This window comes from Schistocerca nitens, chromosome 1, assembly GCF_023898315.1.
Source record: "Schistocerca nitens isolate TAMUIC-IGC-003100 chromosome 1, iqSchNite1.1, whole genome shotgun sequence".
Lineage (NCBI taxonomy): Eukaryota > Metazoa > Arthropoda > Insecta > Orthoptera > Acrididae > Schistocerca > Schistocerca nitens.
The window spans coordinates 1,302,323,762-1,302,345,221 of NC_064614.1; the positions used below are offsets into that span (position 1 = coordinate 1,302,323,762).

Genomic DNA, 21,460 nt, shown 5'->3' on the forward strand with positions numbered 1-21,460 from the left:
GGGGGAAAAAAGGACACACACACACACACACACACACACACACACACACACACACACACACATCCATCCGCACATATACAGACACAAGCAGACGTGTAAGAGCAAAGAGTTTGGGCAGAGATGTCAGTCGAGGCGGAACTCTTTGCCATTACATATGTCTGCTTGTGTCTGTATATGTGCGGATGGAGGTGTGTGTGTGTGTGTGTGTGTGTGTGTGTGTGTGTGTGTGTGTGTGTGTGTGTGTGTGTGTGTGTGTGTGTGTGTGTGTGTGTGTGTGTGCGCGCGTGTGTGTGCGCGCGCGCGAGTGTATACCTGCCCCTTTTTCCCCCTAAGGTAAGTCTTTCCGCTCCCGGGATTGGAATGACTCTTAACCCTCTCCCTTAAAACCCACATCTTTTCGTCTTCCCCTCTTCTTCCCTCTTTCCTGATGAAGAAACTGTGGGTTGCGAAAGCTTGAATTGTGTGTGTGTGCGTGTGTGTGTATCATCATACCAACGCTTTCGTTTGGTAAGTTACATAATCCTTGTTTTTAGATATATTTTTCCCACATGCAATGTTTCCCTCTATTATATTGATATCCTTAGGTTAGTTAGGTTTAAGTAGTTCTAAGTTCTAGGGGACTGATGACCTCAGATGTCAAGTCCAATAGTGCTCAGAGCCATTTGTTTCTTGAGATTGGAAAATGAACTGTTATGTCTTGTGTAAAATGTTTCAATTTTGTGATAAAGAAGTTCGTGAATGTGTTTCCTCTACATTAGAAAATGTTAACTAATTTTTGCATCATTTTCTGCATTTGGATTGTGCAGTAGCTACCATTTGAAAGGTCGACACACCCAAACTTCTCTGTCTAATCTGTAATATATTAAAATGAGTCAATCCTTTTGATTCTTATGTTCTTTGTTTTTTTGTGGAGTCGACGTGTCCGGGGGTGTCTCACGTCTTCAAAGGCCCAAAATTGTGACCTCATTTCGTTTTCGAGACGTTCTCTGTGGTGTCCAGTGCTATCCATTGGAAAACTCTTTCTGCTTTTGTGCACGCTAGTGCTTTCTGTTATAATGTTTCTCTTTTTCCGGGTCATAAAATATGGGTGACAGGAGCTCACACTTAAAGGGGAAACCTACCTGCATGTCCCCGAAGCTTTAGGTACCCCAGGGCAGTGTCAAAAGAACTGCCTGGCCTTTCACTTGAGAGGCATTCTGAGGGTTGCAGCCAACAGTTAGTCACTAACCGACAGTCACTAGTGCTGCTGTTTATCATATTCCTTGGCACCAATTAAATATTTCATTCAGGTGGTTCTTTCATTATGAGTTTGCTTGCGTTATGTGACCATATCTGGAAAAATGGTCGAATCACACAGCATTTAGCAGTGTGTTGCTGGGAGCGATGTTTAAGAGTGGCAAGGCCTAAGTTCTGGCTGTAGCTGATGATAAAACCAGTAGTTAATGCGAACCATCAATTGAATTTGACTGGCATGCTGAGTAGGTGAATAGTTAAATATTTGTGGCAATTAGAGGTGAAATTGCAAAATAAATTCACAGATATGCACAATAGTATGTGTTGCTACAATGTACATATCAGGCTCTACTAAAATATTTAAATTAAAGATAGATGCATTAGATTGTGGCTCTCTGCCCAAACTATTGTCTGACTACAGTTTGGCTGTTGCTGACACACGTATTATGTTCGGTGGAAGTTTCCTGGAAAATATCAATTGAGAACTTATGGAGCCTATAGAAAAACAATATAAGTAACCTATTGAGTGTTTGTCTCACTGGTTTGATTGTTAAGCAGTTGCAGTTTGTTTGTTTGTTGTTGTTTGCTAGTCTGTTGGCTGTGAACTTCCCATATTTGCACAGTTGACTTAAGTGGGCTCTTGATCAAGTTGGATACCTTCCAATCCATTCTGTTGTTATAAACTGTCTGATGAGATGAAAACTTTCCTTCCAGTATGAGGTGCATTTTCAGGATGTTTTTGCTTCTGTATTTCTGTGTAACTTTATAAAGCCGAAATGCTCAAGAGTGTATGGATTTATTTTCCCTATGAGTGCAGTTCTTTTTATTGTACAGTAACTTTATCATTTGTATAACAACCCTTTGTGAGTTGCTCTTATGTTAACTTGACCCATATCATATTCCATTTATTCTGTTTCATGTACTTGTTATGAATTTTTTACCCCAAAACTTTCATGTAGGAATGTCAGTGAAAAGGACCAGAATTTAAAAAAGAAGAAACTCTGCAACAAGAGTGTACAGACAGACCCAGAAAAAGAACTTATCTCTGCAGAAGACCTAACTTCCACAGGTGAGTTGCATTCACCAGTTTTTGTATTTGCATTCAATTTGTGTATTGGACTGTTATCATGTTGTTGTAGTATGTTTAGCCACAGTGAAAATTTTACATTCTCACAAAAAGGGCAGTATTTGTCGGATCCAAATTCTCCGCTCACATTACGTGTCACATGCAGTATAAGTTTTGAACCAAGTGAACTGGTACTGTTGCCAAAAATCCATTATTCTGTGTTATTTTTACAGTAGTATGAGGCTCAGTATTTCTCACATTCAATTGAAATAAGTGAATACATGGAATCATGCTGCAAGACAGCTGTAATGCATATATGGGCACACATAGCAAGGGGGAGGGGGCAGCAGCTGTTCACTCCTCTCCCTCCTCCCACTAGTTGACTGAACAGTTCAAAAAGTGATATAAGGCAAGTAAACACCATACCCGGTATGGTATCTTACATGGTGCACTTTAATAAACGCTTAACACATGATCTATTCTGTTTAGTGGATCTTCAAAGTCCTTTGCTACCAGCGACAGAATGAGCTACATCATTGGCAAATCTATCCCCAGGCGGCTCGCCACTCTTTGGTGGGTTCATGATTGGCTACCGTGGGGCCCTAGCCTTCGCAGCATCTTTTCCCTTCTGTGCTGCATGTCTACCCTCTTACTATTCTTTTTCCCCTCCCTTGGGGAACATGTCTGGGGTGTTTTTGGGAATGTTCCGCATTGTCTGTAGCTGACATAAGAAGAGTCTTACCACTGTTTTTTGTTCCCTTTTCCTTTCTTCATTCACCTTCTGTCCTTCCTCCACTTCAGCTTTTGAGACACCTTTTTTTTTTTCCTTTTTTTTTTTTTTCTCCTCTCTGTGTACTCTTGAAGGCCGGTTCGCATGTCCCATGTGTAATCAGGTGGGGCCTACGCTGTCGCCTGCCCCTTTTTATTGATTCCTTTTTAACGGATCGAAAGTTTAGGGTACGTGTGGGTTCCGTATTGTCCGACGTCTTCCTCCAGGAGAACGGAGCGCCTCAGGGCTCCGTCTTGAGCGTAGCCCTTTTTGCCATCGCGATCAATCCAATTATGGATTGCATTCCACCTAATGTCTCCGGCTCTCTCTTTGTCGATGACTTCGCGATCTACTGCAGTGCCCAGAGAACATGCCTCCTGGAGCGCTGCCTTCAGCGTTGTCTAGACAGCCTATACTCATGGAGCGTGGCAAATGGCTTCCGGTTCTCTGAAGAGAAGACGGTTTGTATCAACTTTTGGCGATATAAAGCGTTCCTTCCGCCATCCTGACATCTCGGTCCCGTTGTTCTCCCATTCGTGGACACAAGTAAGTTTCTAGGGCTCACGTTGGACAGGAAACTGTGTTGGTCTCCGCATGTCTCTTATTTGGCAGCCCGTTGTACACGTTCCCTTAATGTCCTCAGAGTTCTTAGTGGTTCATCTTGGGGAGCAGATCGCACTGTCCTGCTTCGCTTGTATCGGTCCATAGTCCGATCGAAGCTGGATTATGGGAGCTTCGTCTGCTCGGCCATCCCTCGTATGCCGTCTCAACTCCATCCACCATTGGGGGTTACGTCTTGCGACCAGAGCCTTCTACACTAGTCCTGTCGAGAGTCTTTATGCTGAAGCTGCCGAATTACCATTGACCTACCGGCGCGACGTACTGCTGTGTCGGTATGCCTGCCGGCTGTTGTCTATGCCCGACCACCCCTCTTACGAGTCCTCCTTCGCCGATTCTCTCTACCGTCAGTACGGGTTGTATGTGTCTGCCCTGCTGCCCCCCGGAGTCCGCTTCCGTCGCCTGCTTCGACAATTGGATTTTGCCCTCCCTACCACCTTCAGAGAGGGTGAGAGCCCGACACCACCTTGGCTCCAGGCTCTGGTTCATATTTATCTCGACCTCAGCTCACTCCCGAAGGAGGGTACTCCGGCTGCAGTGTATTGCTCACGGTTTGTCGAACTTCGTGCTCGACTTGCCGGTCACACCTTTATTTATACCGATGGCTCCAAAACTGTCGATGGTGTCGGCTGTGCCTTTGTCGTCGGGGCCGCCATTTTTAAATACCGGCTCCTCGACCAATGTTCCAGCTTTACGGCCGAGCTTTTTGCTCTCCATCAGGCCGTTCAGTATGCCCGCCGCCACCGCCATTCATCGTATGTACTCTGCTCACTCAGTGCTCTTCAGAGCCTTGGAGCTCCCTATCCGGTCCATCCCTTGGCTCAACGGATACAGCAGTCCCTCCATTCTTTCGCTGATAATGGTTCTCCTGTCAGCTTTCTGTGGGTTCCCGGACATGTAGGAGTGCCTGGGAATGAGGCTGCGGATGCTGCAGCCAAGGCTGCAGTCCTCCTGCCCGGCCAGCCTCCCATTGTGTCCCGTCATCTGACGTTCGTGGGGATGTTTGTAAGAGGCTTGTGTCGTTGTGGTGGGATGCTTGGTCATCCCTCCAAGGAAACAAGCTCCGGGCAGTAAAACCGCTCCCAACTGCTTGGACAACCTCCTCCCGACCATCTCGGCGAGAGGAGGTCCTTCTGCCCATGTTGCGGATTGGGCATTGCCGGTTTAGCCACCGCTACCTGCTCTCCGGTGACCCAGCCCCGCAGTGCCCTTGTGATCAGGCATTAACAGTGCACCATGTTTTATTGTCGTGTCCCCGCTTTAGTGAATCTCGTGTTGTCCTGTCCCTGCCATCTACTTTACCGGATATTTTAGCTGATGACGCTCGAGCAGCTGCTCGTGTTCTGCGTTTTATAACTTTGACTGGCTTGTCCAAAGACATCTAACCTTTTTACTTATTTTATCTACATCTTTATTAGGTCTTTCTGGTGTCCCCCCCTCCCCTTGAGTTTTACTAGATTCCTGTGCTCTAACAACAGTGACTGGGCGCTAATGACCTCAGTAGTTGAGCGCCCTTAAACCCCACCAAAAAAAAAAAAAAAAAAAAAAGTGTAATTCCCAGCCCTGCGTCAACAGGGAGGCTTTGCACATATCCCTGGTATGGGCCAGGCCCAGGGAGGGGTGATTGCCTAAGCTGCTACCTTCCCAAATTGCCGATTGGTCCCTCTGTCAGGTGTTGGGGAGGTGTGACCTGAGGTGTGAACAATCACATAAGGCGGCTGTGCCCCCTTGTGAAGGGGGCCCCAGATGGGAGACGCTGGCAATTGTGGGGATCTTCTCACAATGAGCCAATCATCTTTACAATTAACCTCTATGAAACATAAATTGAATGAGGCCAACAATTCAAAGATTCTTCCAGCTGCTAAATGGTTCCTCATACTGAAGATGGTCAGTCCTTTGTGACAGTTATTCCATTTATTATTCATAAAGGTGTTGATGCAATTGCTGGCTCTGTGAAATCCTGCTCTTGTTTACAGAATGGCACTTTGCTTTTGGAGACAAATTCTGATTCTCAAGCACAAGTGCTTGCCACTTCGCTTCTCCACAGCTATCCTTTTCATGCCTAGGCCCACAGAACTCTGAATTCTTCCGCGGTGTTATTTACTCTAGGTTGTTCAACTGTCCGACCGAGGTCAAAATGCAAACATACCTCTTTGATCAAGGTGTCATTTCTGTCCATTGGGTGATGAAAAAGGTAGGTGCCTCCTAAGTGCCCACACACAAACACTCTTTTTCTCCCCTTTGGTAGAGTGGTGCTTCTGTCCAAAATCAAAACAGCCTGTGGAGTATCACAGTCCGACTATACATTCTGAACCAGATGCACTGTTACCAGTGTCATCGTTTCACAACCACATTCAAATGTCTTGTCGATACCCAGCCAAATGTGTAACCTGTAACAGGGAAGTGCACGAAGGCGATTGTCTGCCGCCTCCTCCCTGCTGTATCAACTGCAATGGCGACCATGCTGTCTCCTTTTGAGATTGCTTTGAGTTGGCTGTCCGGGAGATCCGGGTAAAGGAAAAAATTCCTTACCCAATCACTTGTAAGTTACTGGTTGGTTGCAAACACTGCGTTCTACCATCTGGCCCCTATAGTACTGTTCTTGCTACATCATGCTCCATGAAGGACAAGCTGTGCAGACATGCAACCTCAAATTCAGCTCTGAGGTTGTGAAATCACCCACTGTCCTGGTAGCATCACTGTCCCCTCGTCCAGCTGTGCAACAAGCCACCAAACTCTTGTCTCACGGGGCGAAGTCACAATCTACACAACCGGCAGGCAAGAAAGGACAGAAGAAATACTCCCGTGAAGACTTCCTGTGTCCCTCCAGCCAACAAACATCTGTGTCTTCCTCTGCTAAACGAAAAGACTCAATGAAGTCCCAAAAAGACAAAGAGTCTTCTCCTTCACAAACTCAAAGATCCTCTTTGAACATGTCGCCACATGATACCTTTGCCCAGGCGGCCTCTGTGTCGCCGCTGTGCACCACCAACTGTTTTTCTCCATTGGTCTCCTCAGGGCAACAGCACAAGAAAGCCGATGCTTCTGTGGACCTCATGGAGCAAGATCCTCCTGCCTCTGTGCCCTGAAGCAGCGAGTCTTCACAGACTGGCTCTCAGCAACCACCAAGGTGACACCCTTTAATTTTCGCCTCCTCATGACTCCCTCCAATGGAATGTTCGTGGACTTCAACAAAGAGGGTTTATGGTTGCTTTTAGAATCACAGCGTCCACTTGTACGCCTGCTTTCAGCTTCTGCATTTCTTCCCGGTCCGTTTTGACCTTGCGCCCCCCCCCCCCCCCCCCCCCCGCAGGTAGTATCCCTCCCATGGGGGAGTCGTACTGCTCTTATGGGATGACATTCATAGTCAACCCATCTGCCTGGCTACCCATCTTCAAGCTGTTGCAGCTCTCCTCTTCCTTCTTCACTTGACTGGTTCCCTTTGTACCACTTATATCCCAAAATCATTGAGTGTCACCGAAGCAGACTTCCTGAAGGTTACTGGGCAGCTACCTCACCAATTTCTGCTGCTCGGTGACTTTAATGTGCACCATCCCCTTTGGGGTTCTCCCAGAATCTGTCAGAGAGGTGCCCTCTTGGCTGACCTCCATATTCAACTTAACATCTTCTGCCTTAACACGTTCCTTTCCAACTCCTTGCAGTGCTATCCATTTGCTGACTCCTACCCCACCTGCGTGCACACCCAAATGGCAGCTTGCTAAGGCCGACTGGCAGCTTTTCTTCTCCCTGGCGACCTTTGACAAGATTTCCCCAGTTGTGATGACCAGGTGGAATATCTTACTTCTGCAGAACGATCCATTCCTCGCACTTCCTCTTTACCTCCCTGCGTCTCTCTCCCTTGGTGGACTGAGGCATCCCGCAACACACTTTGTGCGCAGAGACGTGCTCTCCGCATTTTTAACTGTGATCCTATGATGCCAAGCTGCATTTATTATAAACAGATGCATGCACAGTGTCATTGTGTTCTTCGGGATAGCAAAAAAGCTAGCTGGGTTTCATGCACTAGTTATTTTAAGTTCCACCCCCTCCTCTGTTGTGTGGGCCAACCTCCGACAGCTATCGGGGACCAAGATCCTTTCCCCAATTTCCAGCGTGACAGTAGCAGATGATGTCATTGTGGACCCTATTGCTATCTCCAACACCTTGGGCCACCATTTTTGGAAATTTCGAGCTCTTCCCACTATCACCCTGCCTTCCTCCTCCAGAAATGAGTGGAGGAGGCTCGGACGATATCCTTCTCTTCTCAGAATTGTGAATGCTACAATGTCGCCTTTACTATGAGGGAGCTAGATCATACTCTCAACTCATCCCAATCCTCCGCGTCAGGGTGCAGACGCTGTTCACATTCAGATGTTTTAGCACCTTTCTCTTGCAGGGAAGCACTTTCTCCTTCATAAGTACATCCACATCTGGGCAGAGGGCACGTTTCCCAGACACTGGCGTGAAGCCACTGTCGTACACATACCTAAGCCCGCTAGGACAAACACCTTCCTTCTAGCTACTGCCTGCATCCGGCCATCCTGATTTAGGTTTTCTGTGATTTCCCTAAATCGCTCCAGGCAAATGCTGGGATGGTTCCTTTGAAAGGGCATGGCCGACTTCCTTCCCTAATCCGATGAGACCAATGACCTCGCTGTTTGGTCTCTTCCCCCAAACAACCCAACCCTTTTCCCTCTTCTCTGCTGCGGCGTTTGAGACCTCTCTTCTTTCCTTTTCTTTGTTCCTCCCTTTCTCTTTCTTTCCTCCCTGTGTGTGTCTGAAGGCCGACCCACGCGTTCCCATGCATAGCCGGTGACGGGGTAACGCGTAATTCCCTGCCCCAGGTAGACAGGTAGGACTTGTACATACCCCCTGGTAATGGTCAGGCCCAGGGAGGGGTGATTACCCAAGCTGGTACCTTCCGAACATGCGGATTGGTCCCTCTGTCCATTTCCCAGGAGGTGTGACCTGAGGTGTGAACAATCACCTAAGGCGGGAATGCCCTCAGAGAGGACCCCCACAAGTAAGGAGTGTGCCATTGGCGATGCCGGTAATCATGGGGGATACTTCCGCAGTGGTTTCCTCTATGTCTGCAATTTCTGCTCACAAGCGAAAGTTGAATGAGTCAGCCACGGACAATTCTTCCATCAGTGCCACAGTTCCTTGTTGTTTCTCGGTCGGATGAAGGTCAAGATTTCTCCACAGTCAACCCTTTCATTATTCAGAAAGGTGTCGACGCAATTGCAGGTCCTGTAATGTCTTGTTCCCAATTACGAAATTGCACCTTGTTGTTAGAAACAGTCAGTGCCCTCCAGGCACAAAAATTGCTGCTAACTTCACTGCTACACACCTTCGCTGTCTGGGTGGAAGCGCACCGCGCTTAAGATTCATCAGGCGGGGTGGTTTATACACGCTCACTGGACAGATTGTCCAATGAGGAAATTCAAAACTACCTGTCTGACCAGGACGTAACAGCTGTACATGGAGTCATGGAAAGGGTTGACAAGGACGTGGTACCAACCTGTACTGTCTTCTTGACATTTGACAGAGTTCAACTTCCATCGAACATTAAAACGGGCTGTGAGATAATTTCAGTTCGCCCTTACATCCCCAACTCTACGCGTTGCTTCGGTGTCATCGGTTCAATCATACCAGCTAGTCGTGTTCCAATCCGGCCAAATGCGTTACATGTGGCAAGGATGCCCATGAGGGTGCTTGTCCACCTCCATCCCCTCATTGCATCAACTGTATGGGTGACCATGCTGCTTCCTCTAGAGATTGCGCCATTTTGAAAGATGAATGGCTTATTCAGGAAATCAGAGTGAAGGAAAAGGTGTCTACATTTGCTGCTCATAAGTTATTTGCCAGTCGAAAGCCCACTGTGCCTCCAGCAGGTAAATATAGCACTGTCCTTGCATCTCCTCGGCCTACTGAGGAGGCAGCAACGCAGATATGTGATTTCACCTTTAGTGACACGGTCGTCAGATCGGCCAGTGCAAAGATCACCTGTTCAACCTCCCCACTATCACCTGCTCACTCTACGGCTCACCCTTCATCGGCTCCTGCTAAATCACGAGCCCAAAAATCAGATACCCAGACTTCCAAAAAAGAGCCTACTCATGAAGATTTTTTCCGTACCCTGACTTCACAACCATCGATTCCTCCCTCATCTCAATGTCCTGTTTCCAAGAAGGCTCCTAAGAAACAAAGTTCCTCTCCTTCTCCACCACGACGTGTCTCATCTACAGTGCCACCTGGCGGTAACTGCCCTTGGCCGTCTTCCATGTCACCAAGGTGCACTGCTGGTGGCCGATCGCTGGTGGCAGGAGTTACCCCTGAACAACCTATGGATCAGGATCTTCTACCTTTGGCTGAATGCCGTTCCATGCTGTCGGCCGCCAGCTATCAGCAGTCATTGAGTTGGGAGCAACTGTGGTAAGATTCTTCCCTTTTCCGTCCATCCTATGTCAATTATCCATTGGAATATCCACGGCATTTCAGCCAATCATGATTTGTCGATCCTCTTATGATCCTACTCGCCGGTCATCTTCTGTCTTCAGGAAACAAAGCTGCATCCCCAGGATTGCTTTGTTTTCCCTCATTTTCAGTCAGTGCGGTTCGATCTCCCCTCTGTTGATGGCACTCCAGCACATGGGGGACATGATTCTTCTCCATGATGCTGTCCATCAGCACCCAATCCCCTTAAACAGTTCCTTCCAAGCTGTTGCTGTCCGTCTTTCCCTTTCTGGATTCACCTGCTCTCTTTGTACCGTATACATTCCATCGCCCACACCGATTGCAAGTGCAGATCTCCTTCACCTCCTTGGTCAGCTCCTGCCCTCCTAATTCCTGGTTGTGGATTTCAATGCCCACCACCCTCTTTGGGGATCTCCGCATACTTGTCCGCGAGGCTCCGTATTGATTGGTGTCTTCCACCAAGCGGATCTTGTTTGCCTCAACACTGGGGAACCTACATTTTTGTCTGCCACTACGACGAATTTCTCTCATTTGGACCTTTCGGTCCGTACTGTCCAGCTAGCTCGACACTTTGAATGGTTCGCTCTTGCTGATACACACTCCAGTGACCACTTTCCATGTGTCCTTCAATTGCAGCCACAACTGCCATATATGCACCCGCGACGCTGGAAGTTTGCCCAAGCCGATTGGACACTTTTTTCGTCTCTAGCGACATTCGATGACCGTCACTTTCCCAGCGTCGACGATCAGGTCACTCGTGTTACAGAAGTTATTCTTAGAGCCGCGGAACGTTCAATACCTCGCACCTCCGAATTGCCCCGGCGCCCCCCTCTTCCTTGGTGGAACGAGGCATGCCATGACGCAATACGTGAGCGGCGACGTGCTCTTCGCGTTTTCCGCCACCATCCTACTTTGGCCAACTGTATCCGCTATAAATAGTTACATGCGCAATGCCGTCGTGTCATCCACGATAGCAAGAAGGCAAGCTGGGACTTCTTTACTAGCTCTTTTAACACCTTCACTCCCTCCTCAGAAGTTTGGAGTCGGATTCGACGGTTATCTGGCGCGCCTGGTTTCTCCCCGATCTCTGGGCTCAAGGTCGCGCATGATACCTTAGTGGACGCCGTCATAATTTCTAACTCATTGGGTCAACACTTTGCTGAGATTTCAAGCTCTTCAAATTATCCGCCAGCCTTTCTCCCGAAGAAACGTGCAGCAGAAGTGCGACCTCTTGCTTTCTCGTCTCAAAATAGATAAAGCTATAATACTGTTTTCTCCATGCGGGAACTCCAACACGCACTCACTTCTTGCTCTTCCGCCCCAGGACCGGATGGTATCCACATCCAAATATTCCTGCATTTATCATACCATAGTTTGCGTTATCTCCTTCGCCTTTATAATCGAATTGGGACCAACAGTACTTTTCCCAGAAGATGGCGGGAAGCTATAGTCATTCCTGTTTGAAACCTGGAAAGGACAAACATCACCCCTCTAGCTATCACCCCATTTCTCTCACGAGTAGTGTATGTAAGGTTTTGGAGTGTATGGTGAATTGCCGTTTAGCTTGGTGGCTGGAGTCTCGAAGTCTTTTAACACCTGCCCAATGCGGTTTCCAAAAGCATTGTTTCTGCAGTTGACCATCTTGTTGCCCTCTCCACTTAGATCATGAACAATTTTCTCAGGAAACGCCAAACGGTAGCAAAATCTTTGATCTGGAGAGAGCATACGATACCTGTTGCAGGACAGGCATCCTCCGCACACTGTTCTCTAGGGGCTTTCGAGGTCATCTGCCCCTTTTTATTCGTGAATTTATGGCAGAGCGCACATTTAAAGTGCGAGTGAACACTACTCTCTCTCCCGTACTTTCTCCCAAGAAAATGGGGTACCCCCAGGGCTCCTGCCATCGCCATAAATCCAATTATGGATTGTCTCCTTCCCGATCTCTCTGGCTCCCTCTTTGTGAACGATTTTGTGATCTTCTACAGCTCTCAATGGACAAGCCTTCTTGACAACGTTTCCAAGGCTGTCTCGATCGCCTCCAGTCTTGGAGCATCAAAACCGGCGTTTGCTTTTCTCCCAGTAAGACCATTTGTGCCAATTTTTGGCGTCGTACAGAGTTTCTTCTGCCTTCCTTACAACTAGGCCCTGTCGACCTTCTATTCGTGGATGTCGCTAAATTCTTGGGTCTTATGTTTGACAGAAAATGTGATGGTCCTCCCACATTTCCTATCTTTCGGCATCGCTGTCTGCGATGCCTCAACACCCTCCGTGTTCTGAACCGTACCTCCTGGGGAGCAGACCGAGTGGTCCTTCTCCGCCTCTATCGCACCTTAGTGCACTCGAAATTGGACTATGGAAGCATAGTTTACTCCTCTGCTCACCCGTCTATTCTTCGGCATCTCGACTCTGTACTTCACCGTGGGTTGTGTTTAGTATCTGGAGCTTCTTACACCTTTATGCTGAGACTACTGAACCTCTGCTGTCCAATCGGCAAGCTGCCCTTCTGAGTTGTTATGCTAGCCATCTGTCTTCCATGCCTGCTAATCCAGCCCATGACCTTTTTTTCGATGCCTTCTTGGATTTAGGGTATGCAGGCCACCCTTCCTCTCTACTACTACCGGGAGTCCGCTTCCGCCAACTGCTATTTTCTCTTTCCTAAAACTTTCTTGACAGCTGGGGGTACAGCACCGCCTTGACTCTGCCCCCGGACCTGCCTGCTCCGTGACCTTTGTCAGCTTCCCAAGGCTGGTACCCCTTCTCTCGTTTATCGTCGGGCATTTGCTGCTCTATGTGCACATTGAAGGATGTCACATTTATTTACACTGATGGCTCAAAAACCTCGTTTGGTGTTGGGAGTGCCTATGTTGTTGGTGACACTCCTAATCGATTTTGGCTTCCCGACCAGTGTTCGGTTTTTATTGCGGAGCATTACGCTGTTCTCCAGGCAGTCCAATACATCCGTCGCCATCAGCGGATACAGTATATTGTATGCTCAGATTCGCTCAGCTCTCTCCTCAGTCTCCAAGCTCTTTACCCTGTCCACCCTCTGGTCCACTGGATTCAGGACTGCCTCCACTTGCTGGGGCGTCTCTGTGGCATTCCTCTGGATCCCAGGACACGTTGGTATCTGTGGAAACAAGGCAGCCGATATAATGGCCAAGGCTGCAGTTTCTCTTCTCCAGCCTGCTGTTCACATGGTTCCCTTCGCCGATCTACAGAGTGTTTTATGTCGTCGTGTTGCTCTTTTATGGCACGCACATTGGTCTACACTTCCCAATAATAAATTGCGGGTCCCTGTGCTTGGACCTCTTCCTCCCAAACTCATTGTCGGGAGGAGGTAATTTTAACTAGACTCCGGCTAGGGCACTCTCTTTTTAGCCATTGACATCTTATCTTTTAAGTGGCGATCCTCCCCCGCTTTGTCCCCACTGCTCTCAACTGTGGACGGTGAGACACCCTTTACTTGAGTGCCCCTGTTTTACTCCACTACGTGCCCATCTACAGTTGTTGCCTGATAAGTCTTCCATTTTAGCAGATGACACGTGCTCAGCCGATCGCGTCCTCGAATTTCAGTGTCGGTGAGTTGATGTCAGTGATTTGAAGCTCTTTTTGGGTGAAGACACCCCCCCCCCCCCCCCCCTTTTATAGTGGTTTTCTAAGCTTTCCTTCTGTTTTTTTAGTTTCCCAACTTTTTGATTTTCGCACCCATTGCTGCTGATTTCCAATTTTTATTTTTAATATTATACCTAAGCCACAGACCAGGCGCTAATGACCGTAGCAGTTTTGCCCCCTAAAACCAGTAAACAAAAAAGAGTACTAATACTAACGACTGCCTACAACAAAATGTGTCAAAGGCTTCAGAAGACTATGCAGTACTTCAGAACAACAAATTGCCACTGATGGGTGTGACGTCACAACTGTTTACATTAGATTCGTTTGAGCAGTTATGAGTGGGCTCGTGCACAGATGAGTCACGTATGAGTTGTACCTTCTCCTGCTTCTGGCTACAGAAGTGTGGCTGTTAGCGTTAAAAGTAATAGCAGCAAGCAGCCAGATGATACCTGGAAAAATTTTATTTGCGCGCCCAAGCTGCCAGATTCACGCAAGCACAACAGGTGCGGATCTGGGAGGGGGGGGGGCAAACTGGGGTATCTGCCCTAGGAGGTAATTTCAGGGGGGGAGGGGGCACCAAATTCATATTCTTCAGGAAAAAAACCTTGTTTTGCAAAGCACCTAGCATCCAGCGCATTTTGGTATGACGATTATTCATATTATTTTGAAATGCATCCCTGTTGGTTTTGAACACATTCTAAGTTGATTTTTGAATGCGTGCATAGTGAAAATGATGTCTCTGCCAGGGGAATCCCCATCACATCTAGAAATAAACTTTCCTGCAGGGAAAAGGGGTCAGGGCTATACGAGCTGAGCTCATTAAAGCCGAATGGGTTAATGCCAATCTCTGTTTACGTGGTTGACTGTGTTTGCGAATGATCAGCATTGTTACAGTTGCTAGCGAAAGCCATAGATTCAGACTCTCAGAATGGAAATAAAGGAATAACAGGTAAGAAAGATTACGTGTTATCTTCTCGGTGTATCCAAGAAAATGAAATTTTGACAGAAAGTGTTTGGCTAGACTGCTACACTAGTAAGGGCCAGTTGTACAGTTCCTGGCTAGCAGGCGCTTAAATTCTATTCTGGGAGTAGTGCAGAAAACGCCTTGTACGAACATGCAATAACGCCTAACTGGTCAATAAATGCGGGATAACTGAACCGGTCATTGTGGCAAGTTTAGTGAAGCTAACAGGAGAATTAGTTTTCAAACGGACGGGAATAGTTACAGAATTAGTCATGACAAATTTGTAAATGTCTGCTTGTGTCTGTGTATGTGCGGATGGATATGTGTGTGTGTGCGCGCAAGTGTATACCTGTCCTTTTTCCCCCCTAAGGTAAGTCTTTCCGGTCCCGGGATTGGAATGACTCCTTACCCTCTCCCTTAAAACCCACATCCTTTCGTTTCCCTCTCCTTCCCTCTTTCCTGATGAAGCAACCGTTGGTTGCGAAAGCTTGAATTTTGTGTGTATGTTTGTGTTTGTTTGTGTGTCTATCGACGTGCCAGTGCTTTCGTTTGGTAAGTCACATCATCTTATATATATATGTCACATCGATGATGTGACTTACCAAATGAAAGTGCTGGCAGGTCGACAGACACACAAACATACACACAAAATTCAAGCTTTCGCAACAAACTGTTGCCTCATCAGGTATATATATACACCTTCCACGCTGCCCTACAAAATTGGTGATCCCTTGATGCCTTAGAACATGTCCTACCAACCAATCCCTTCTTCTAGTCAAGTTGTGCCACAAACTTCTCTTCTCCCCAATCCTATTCAACACCTCCTCATTAGTTATGTGATCTACCCATCTAATCCTCAGCATTCTTCTGTAGCACCACATTTCGAAAGCTTCTATTCTCTTCTTGTGTAAGCTATTTATTGTCCACGTTTCACTTCCATACATGGCTACACTCCATACAAATACTTTCAGAAACGACTTCTTGACACTTAAATCTATACTCGATGTTAACAAATTTCTCTTCTTCAGAAACGCTTTTCTTGCCATTGCAAGTCTACATTTTATATCCTCTCTACTTTGACCGTCATCAGTTATTTTGCTCTCCAAATAGCAAAACCCCTTTACTACTTTAAGTGTCTCATTTCCTAATCTAATTCCCTCAGCATCACCCGACTTGATTCGACTACATTCCATTATCCTCGTTTTGCTTTTGTTGATGTTCATCTTATATCCTCCTTTCAAGACACTGTCCATTCCATTCAACTGCTCTTCCAAGTCCTTTGCTGTCTCTGACAGAATTACAATGTCATCGGCGAACCTCAAAGTTTTTATTTCTTCTCCATGGATTTTAATACCTACTCCGAATTTTTCTTTTGTTTCCTTCACTGCTTGCTCAATATACAGGTTGAATAACATTGGGGAGAGGCTACAACCCTGTCTCACTCCCTTCCCAACCACTGCTTCCCTTTCATGCCCCTCAACTCTTATAACAGCCATTTGGTTTCTATACAAATTGTAAATAGCATTTCGCTCCCTATATTTTACCCCTGCCACCTTCAGAATTTGAAAGGGAGTATTCCAGTCAACATTGTCAAAAGCTTTCTCTAAGTCTACAAATGCTAGAAACGTAGGTTTGCCTTTCCTTAATCTAGCTTCTAAGATAAGTCGTAGGGTCAGTATTGCCTCACGTGTTCCAATATTTCTACGGAATCCAAACTGATCTTCCCTTAGGTCGGCTTCTACTAGTTTTTCCATTCGTCTGTAAAGAATTCGCGTTAGTATTTTGCAGCCGTGACTTATGAAACTGATAGTTTGGTAATTTTCACATCTGTCAACACTTGCTTTCTTTGGGATTGGAATTATTATATTCTTCTTGAAGTCTGAGGGAATTTTGCCTGTCTCATACATCTTGCTCACCAGATAGTAAAGGCAAAGGACTGCTTGTGTCTGTGTATGTGCGGATGGATATGCGTGTGTATACCTGTCCTTTTTCCCCCCCTAAGGTAAGTCTTTCCGCTCCCGGGATTGGAATGACTCCTTACCCTCTCCCTTAAAACCCACACCCTTTCGTCTTTCCCTCTCCTTCCCTCTTTCCTGATGAAGCAACTGTTTGTTGCGAAAGCTTGAATTTCGTGTGTATGTTTGTGTTTGTTTGTGTGTGTGTCTATCGACCTGCCAGCGCTTTTGTTTGGTAAGTCTCATCATCTTTGTTTTTTGATATATTTTTCCCACGTGGAACTCATTTGGACCTTTTGGTCGGTACTGTTTGGCTAGCTCGGCACTTTGAATGATTTACCCTTGCTGATAAACATTCGAATGACCATTTTCCATGTGTCCGATTACAGCCAAAACTGCCATCTACGCACTCAAGATGCTGGAAGTTTACCCAAGCTGACTGGACACTTTTCTCCTCTCCAGTAGTATTTTATGATCATCAATTTCCTAGCATTAACAATCAGGGCACTCATGCTACGGAAGTTATTCTTACAGTCATGGAACGTTCAATACCTTGTACCTGCCCTTTGCCCTGATGCCCCCCAAGTTCCTTGGTAGAACGAGATGTGCTGCGATGCAATGTGTGATGCTGTCACATCATACGCAATAGCAAGAAGATGAGCTGGAATTTCTTTACTAGCTCCTTTAATACCTTCATTCCCACCTCTGTTGTTTGGAGTCGAATTAAACAATTATGTCGCACGTCTAGTTTCTCCCTGATCTCTGGGCTAACAGTTGTGCAAGTTACCTTAGTGGACACAGTTGCAATTTCTAACTCATTGGGTCAACACTGTGCTGAGATTTTGAGCTCTTCTAACCACCTACCAGCCTTTCTCCCAAAGAAGTGGGTAGCAAAAGAGCGACCTCTACCCTTTTCCTCTCAAAATCGCGATAGCTATAACGCTGTTTTTTCTGTATGGGAACTCGGACATGCACTCTCCTCCTCTCGCTCCTTTGCTCTGAGACCGGGTGGTAGCAGAGTCCAAATGTTGCTGCAATAGTGTGCATTACCTGCTTTGCCTTTATAATCGAATTTGGACAGACAGTACCTTTCCCAGAAGATGGTGGGAAGCTATTGTCATTCCTATTCCGAAACCTGGAAACGACATTTATCTCCCCTCTAGCTATCGGCCAATCTCTCTCACGAGTAGTGTATGTAAGGTTTTGGAGCATATGGTAAATTGCGATTTAGGCTGGTGGCTGGAGTCCCAAAACCTTTTAACATCTGCCCAATGCGGTTTTCGAAAGCATCGTTCTGCAGTTAACCATCTTGTTGCTCTCTCCACTTATATCATGGACAATTTTCTCAGGAAACGCCAAACGGTTTGACCTGGAGAGAATGTGCAATACCTGCTGGACGAATGGCATCCTTTGCACATTGTTCTCTTGGGGCTTTAGAGGTCGGCTACCGCTTTTCATCTGTGAATTTATGGCAGAGTGGACATTTAAGGTGACCAGGGCTCCATGCTAAGTGTTGTACTCTTTGCCATCGCCATAAATCCAATTATGGATTGTCTCCTTCCAGATGTCTCAGGCTCCCTTTATGTGGACGATTTTACAATCTGCTATGCCTCTCAACAGCCCAGCCTTCTTGAACGTTGTCTTTAAGGATATCACCTCCACTCATGGAGCATCAAAACCGGCTTCCGATTTTCTCCCAGTAAGACTGTCTGTGTAAATTTTTCGTATTTTACAGAGTTTTATCCGCCTTCCCTACATCTGGCCCTGTTGACCTTCTGTTCGCGAATATGACCAAATTCTTGGGACTTATGTTTGACAGAAAACTATGCTTGTCTTCCCACGTTTCGTATCTTTCAGCTCGCTGTTTGCAATCCCTCAATACCACCCATGTTCCGAGTGGGACTGAGTGGTCCTCCTCCGCCGATATCGTGCCTTAGTGTGCTCGAAATTGGATTACAGAAGCATAGTTTACTCCTCTGCATGGCTGTCTATTCTTGGGCATCTAGATTCTGTCCACCAACGTGGATTGTGTTTAGCATCTGGAGCTTTTTACTCTAGCCCTGTGGAGAGCCTTTGTGCTGAGACTGCTGAACTTCTGCTGTCCAATCGGCGAGCTGTTCTGAGTCGCTATGCTAGTCATCTGTCTTCCATGCCTGCTCATCCGACCCATGCCCTTTTTTCAATTTGGATTTTGAGTATGCAGGCATCCCTTCCTCTTTACTACCACCAGGAGTCTGTTTTCGCCAACTGCTAAATTCACTTTCCCGCCAATTTCCTACAACTTTTTTGACAAATGGGGGTACGACACCACCTTGGCTTCGCCCCCGGACCTGCCTTCTCCGGGACCTTCGTCACCTTCCCAAGGATAATAGCCCCCCCCCCCCCCCCTCCTCCCCCTATAGTTTATCGTCGGGTATTTGCTGCCCTATGTGCACAAATGGAGGATGCCACATTTATTTACACCAATGGCTCGAATACTACCTTTGGTGTCGGGAGTGTCTATGTTATTGATGACACAGGTACAGTATATTATATTCTCTGATTTGCTCAGCTCTCTTCTCAGCCTCCATGCTCTTCATCTGGTCCACTAGATTCAGGACTGCCTCCACAAGCTACACTAGGGGGCATCTCTTATAATTCCTCTGGATCCCAGGGCATGTTTGTATACGCGGAAACGACGCAGCCGATATAGTGGCAAAGGCTGCTGTCTCTCTTCCTCAGCCCGCTGTTCGCATGGTTCTCTTTGCCGATCTACAGAGCGTTTTATGTTGTCGTGTTGCTCTTTTATGGCACATACTCTTCAGTATTATAAATTGCGGGATGTAAAATCTCTTCCCTGTGCTCGGACCTCTTCCTCCCGGTCTCGTCGTCGGGAGGAGGTAATTTTAACTAGACTCTGGATTGAGCATTGTCTTTTTTTGCCATCGACATCTTTTCAGTTGCGATCCTCCCCCACTTTGTCTCCACAGCTCTCAATCGTGGATGGTGAGAAACCTTTTACTTCAGTGCCCCTATTTTAATCTACTACGCGCATGTTTACAGCTGTCACCTGATGTATCTTCCCTTTCAGCAGATAACAGGCGCTCAGCCGATCGCGTTCTTGACTTTATAACTGTTAATGAGATGACGTTGGTCATGTGAAGCTCTTTTCGGGGAAAACAGCCCCCCTTTAATTGCACTTTCATAAGATTTCCTTCTGTTTTTAGTTGCCTTCCTCCTTGAATTTCACTCTCATAGCTGCTCATTTAAATTCCTGTTTCCATCCTTCACTAAGTCATAGGATGGGCACTTATGACCATAGCTGTTTTGTGCCCTAAAACCATAATCCATATATATTTTTTTAGGTCCAATAATGTAACCTGCTAATATCTTAATTGCAGTTATTTTCTTACTGGACTAATTGACTAAGATATTTTTTTTTTGGCTTTATTTACTGCTCTTCCAAAAGACTGAGTACATTTTTAAGTCACAATATGAGAGTTAAAAGTATCTGTAGTTGAATCTACGCCATCTTCCTTTTTCTACCTACCACAGTCTCTTTCTCAAATCTTCCTTCTGTTTTCTTCAAGCTTTTTGTTTTTATCCTCTTTTTTTCCTTCACTTTCAGTCTCCTAGTTTCCATGATCCCTTTCTCTTTCTAAATGTTTACTCTACTTCACTGTGTCAGATTTCAACCATTTATAGAACTTCTTAATTTGGTTGGACTTAACTGCTGTTGCAGGCTCCATTTTCTCAGCACACCAGACTAGCCTTAAAGTCACAAAAATTGCACAATGAATTATTCAGTTATAAAAATTTTAATTAAAATGTAAACTACTTAAATTCTTACTAATGTAATACCTTTGACGAAATCATTTAACACCCAGTACAAAAAATTTTGTAACACCCATTACAGTAAATTGTCAGATAATTATTAAATATTCTTATAATTGTGGTTTCTTGAATACCGCATGTTTAGTCTGACTTTTCTAAAGATGCAATATCCTGCTACAGTGTGTCTCATGAAAGACACCCGGGACGGGTCACACGGCATGCCCATCGGCCGCAGCCACGGCGTCCATTGGCCGCTGCAGCACCTGACTCGCAGACACTAATCTTCCAGTAGTCAACTGTGCATGTGATTCCCCTGAATTAAGCGTAAGGTACAGTAGGTGCTCAAAATGGTGTCCCTGTGTCGTAAGAGCAGCCTGACATCTCCTGAACACATTACAGACACTCGACGAATTTCGGTGTCAAAATCTGGGAAATGACTAGTTGAACCCTGTCTTCCAACTCTTCGAGTGTGTAGGGATTGGTTACATATTTAACATTCCCTAAAGATAAAAATCACACAGATTTACAGCAGATCCGGAGAACAAGGAGATGAGTAACTATCCTATCATCAAAAACACTTTTTATTGCTGTCGTAGAAGCATTGGCGATGTGTGGTCTTGTGTTACCTTCATGAAATAACCATACCTCGTGTTGCCAGGTATTAGTTCTTGAATAAAAGGGTGCAGCATATTGTTCACATACCTGTCAGTCGGCAGCGCGTGGTGTAGTGGCTAGTGTTGCTACCTTTAGATAACGGGGTCCTGGGTTCAATTTCTGGCCGGGTTGGGAATTTTCTCTGCCCGGGGATTGGGTGTTTGTGTTCTCATCATTCCATCAATTAATGAAAGTGGCTAGATTGGACTGTGTACAGACTGGGAATGTGTACGGGCGCTGATGACCACGCAGTTGAGTTCCCCGTAAACCAAAACATCATCACATACCTGTCAGAGCAT

The 21,460-nt window shown here is 46.3% G+C and overlaps 1 protein-coding gene across 1 annotated transcript in view; it reads left to right on the top strand.

The window, feature by feature from the left end:
* Positions 1 to 21,460, top strand: part of LOC126202481 (geminin) — a 47,308-nt gene that overhangs the window by 7,864 nt on the left and 17,984 nt on the right. Inside the window, exon 3 of the mRNA XM_049936870.1 lies at positions 2,193 to 2,302. Coding sequence (XP_049792827.1) covers positions 2,193 to 2,302 — 110 coding nt within the window. The remainder of the gene's footprint in view (positions 1 to 2,192; positions 2,303 to 21,460) is intronic.